This window comes from Alligator sinensis, unplaced genomic scaffold (genome assembly GCF_000455745.1).
Source record: "Alligator sinensis unplaced genomic scaffold, ASM45574v1 scaffold626_1, whole genome shotgun sequence".
Classification (NCBI taxonomy): domain Eukaryota; kingdom Metazoa; phylum Chordata; order Crocodylia; family Alligatoridae; genus Alligator; species Alligator sinensis.
The window spans coordinates 568,012-569,014 of NW_005842548.1; the positions used below are offsets into that span (position 1 = coordinate 568,012).

The window sequence follows — 1,003 nt, forward strand, 5'->3', positions numbered from 1 at the left end:
TCTTGGCTGCAGGTTTTTCTGGAGTCTTGTCTGCTTTCTTAAAGAAAGCGTCCAAGGAAGTTTGGACAGATGTTCTCCAGGGAGATGAGCCATGCAGAAAACTTGTTCGCTGACATGGCATTGCGTTGGATCAAGCGTTGTAAAGTCGAAACTGACATCAGAAAGTTGAAACAGGGTGTCAATTTATAAATGTTGTAAGTGCAAAACCTTGTAACTCGAAACTTTGTAAGCCGAGGGCTGCCTGTATTATAAAACTCGATATTGAGTAAGTTTGTGGGGGGGTTTTCTTATTTAGACGCCCCCTCATATTGTGAGACCCTGAGCTGTCCTTTTAGTAGCTTAAGCCTAAACCCCACACAACATCGGGTGCTGCTGCTGGATGCACCTGAGGTGCAAGGGCTGCCCCAGGCTGCCAGGAGAGGGGTGAAGCCTCCTGCTCCCCAGAGCCAGCCCTCAGCCTGCCACAGGCACCCCTACCCTGGGGGGCTGTGGGGAAGGGGCAAGAGCTCTCTCCAGCCAGTGCTGCAAGGGAGAAACCACCTAACCCCCTACCCCCTTCCTGTCCCTCCACTGAGGGAAACTAAGGCAGAGCCGCCCCCCCCTGCAGCGCATGCGCAACCCCACCCCACTGCGCATGCGCGGCACCGCCTCCCTCCTACTCCTCCTCCTCCGTCCCCCCTTCGCTCCCCGGTTGCGCCTGCGCAGTGGGGGCTCGGCGGGGTGGGGGGGATGAGCGTGTTGCTCCCCAACATGGCGGACTTCGACACGATCTACGAGCTGGAGGAGGAGGAGGAGCCCGAGTCCGAGCCCGTGGTGAGGAGCCAGGAGCTGCCGCGGCCCCGCGACGCGCCGGATCCCGTGGCGGTGCGGGGCGCCGGGCACATCACTGTGTAAGGAGTGCGGGGTGCCGGCGCGGGGCGGGCGGGACAGCCGAGCCGAGACTAGCCGCCCTCTGCCTCCGCGGCGGGTGCTGCGGGGGGGGGCAGGCGGGGGCCCAGGCGGC

The 1,003-nt window shown here is 61.7% G+C and overlaps 1 protein-coding gene across 8 annotated transcripts in view; it reads left to right on the forward strand.

The window, feature by feature from the left end:
- Positions 1 to 706: 706 nt before the first annotated feature.
- Positions 707 to 1,003, forward strand: part of LOC102387622 (cysteine-rich hydrophobic domain-containing protein 2-like) — a 30,813-nt gene continuing 30,516 nt past the window's right edge. For 4 of the 8 annotated variants that reach the window (XM_006032117.3, XM_025213798.1, XM_025213799.1 and 1 more), the window contains exon 1: positions 713 to 890. In XM_006032117.3, the coding sequence (XP_006032179.1) occupies positions 730 to 890 (161 nt within the window). In that variant the 5' untranslated portion in view covers positions 713 to 729. Of the gene's footprint in view, positions 891 to 1,003 lie in introns of all 8 variants that reach the window. The other 4 variants (XM_025213802.1, XM_025213803.1, XM_025213801.1 and 1 more) reach the window with 4 other exon arrangements.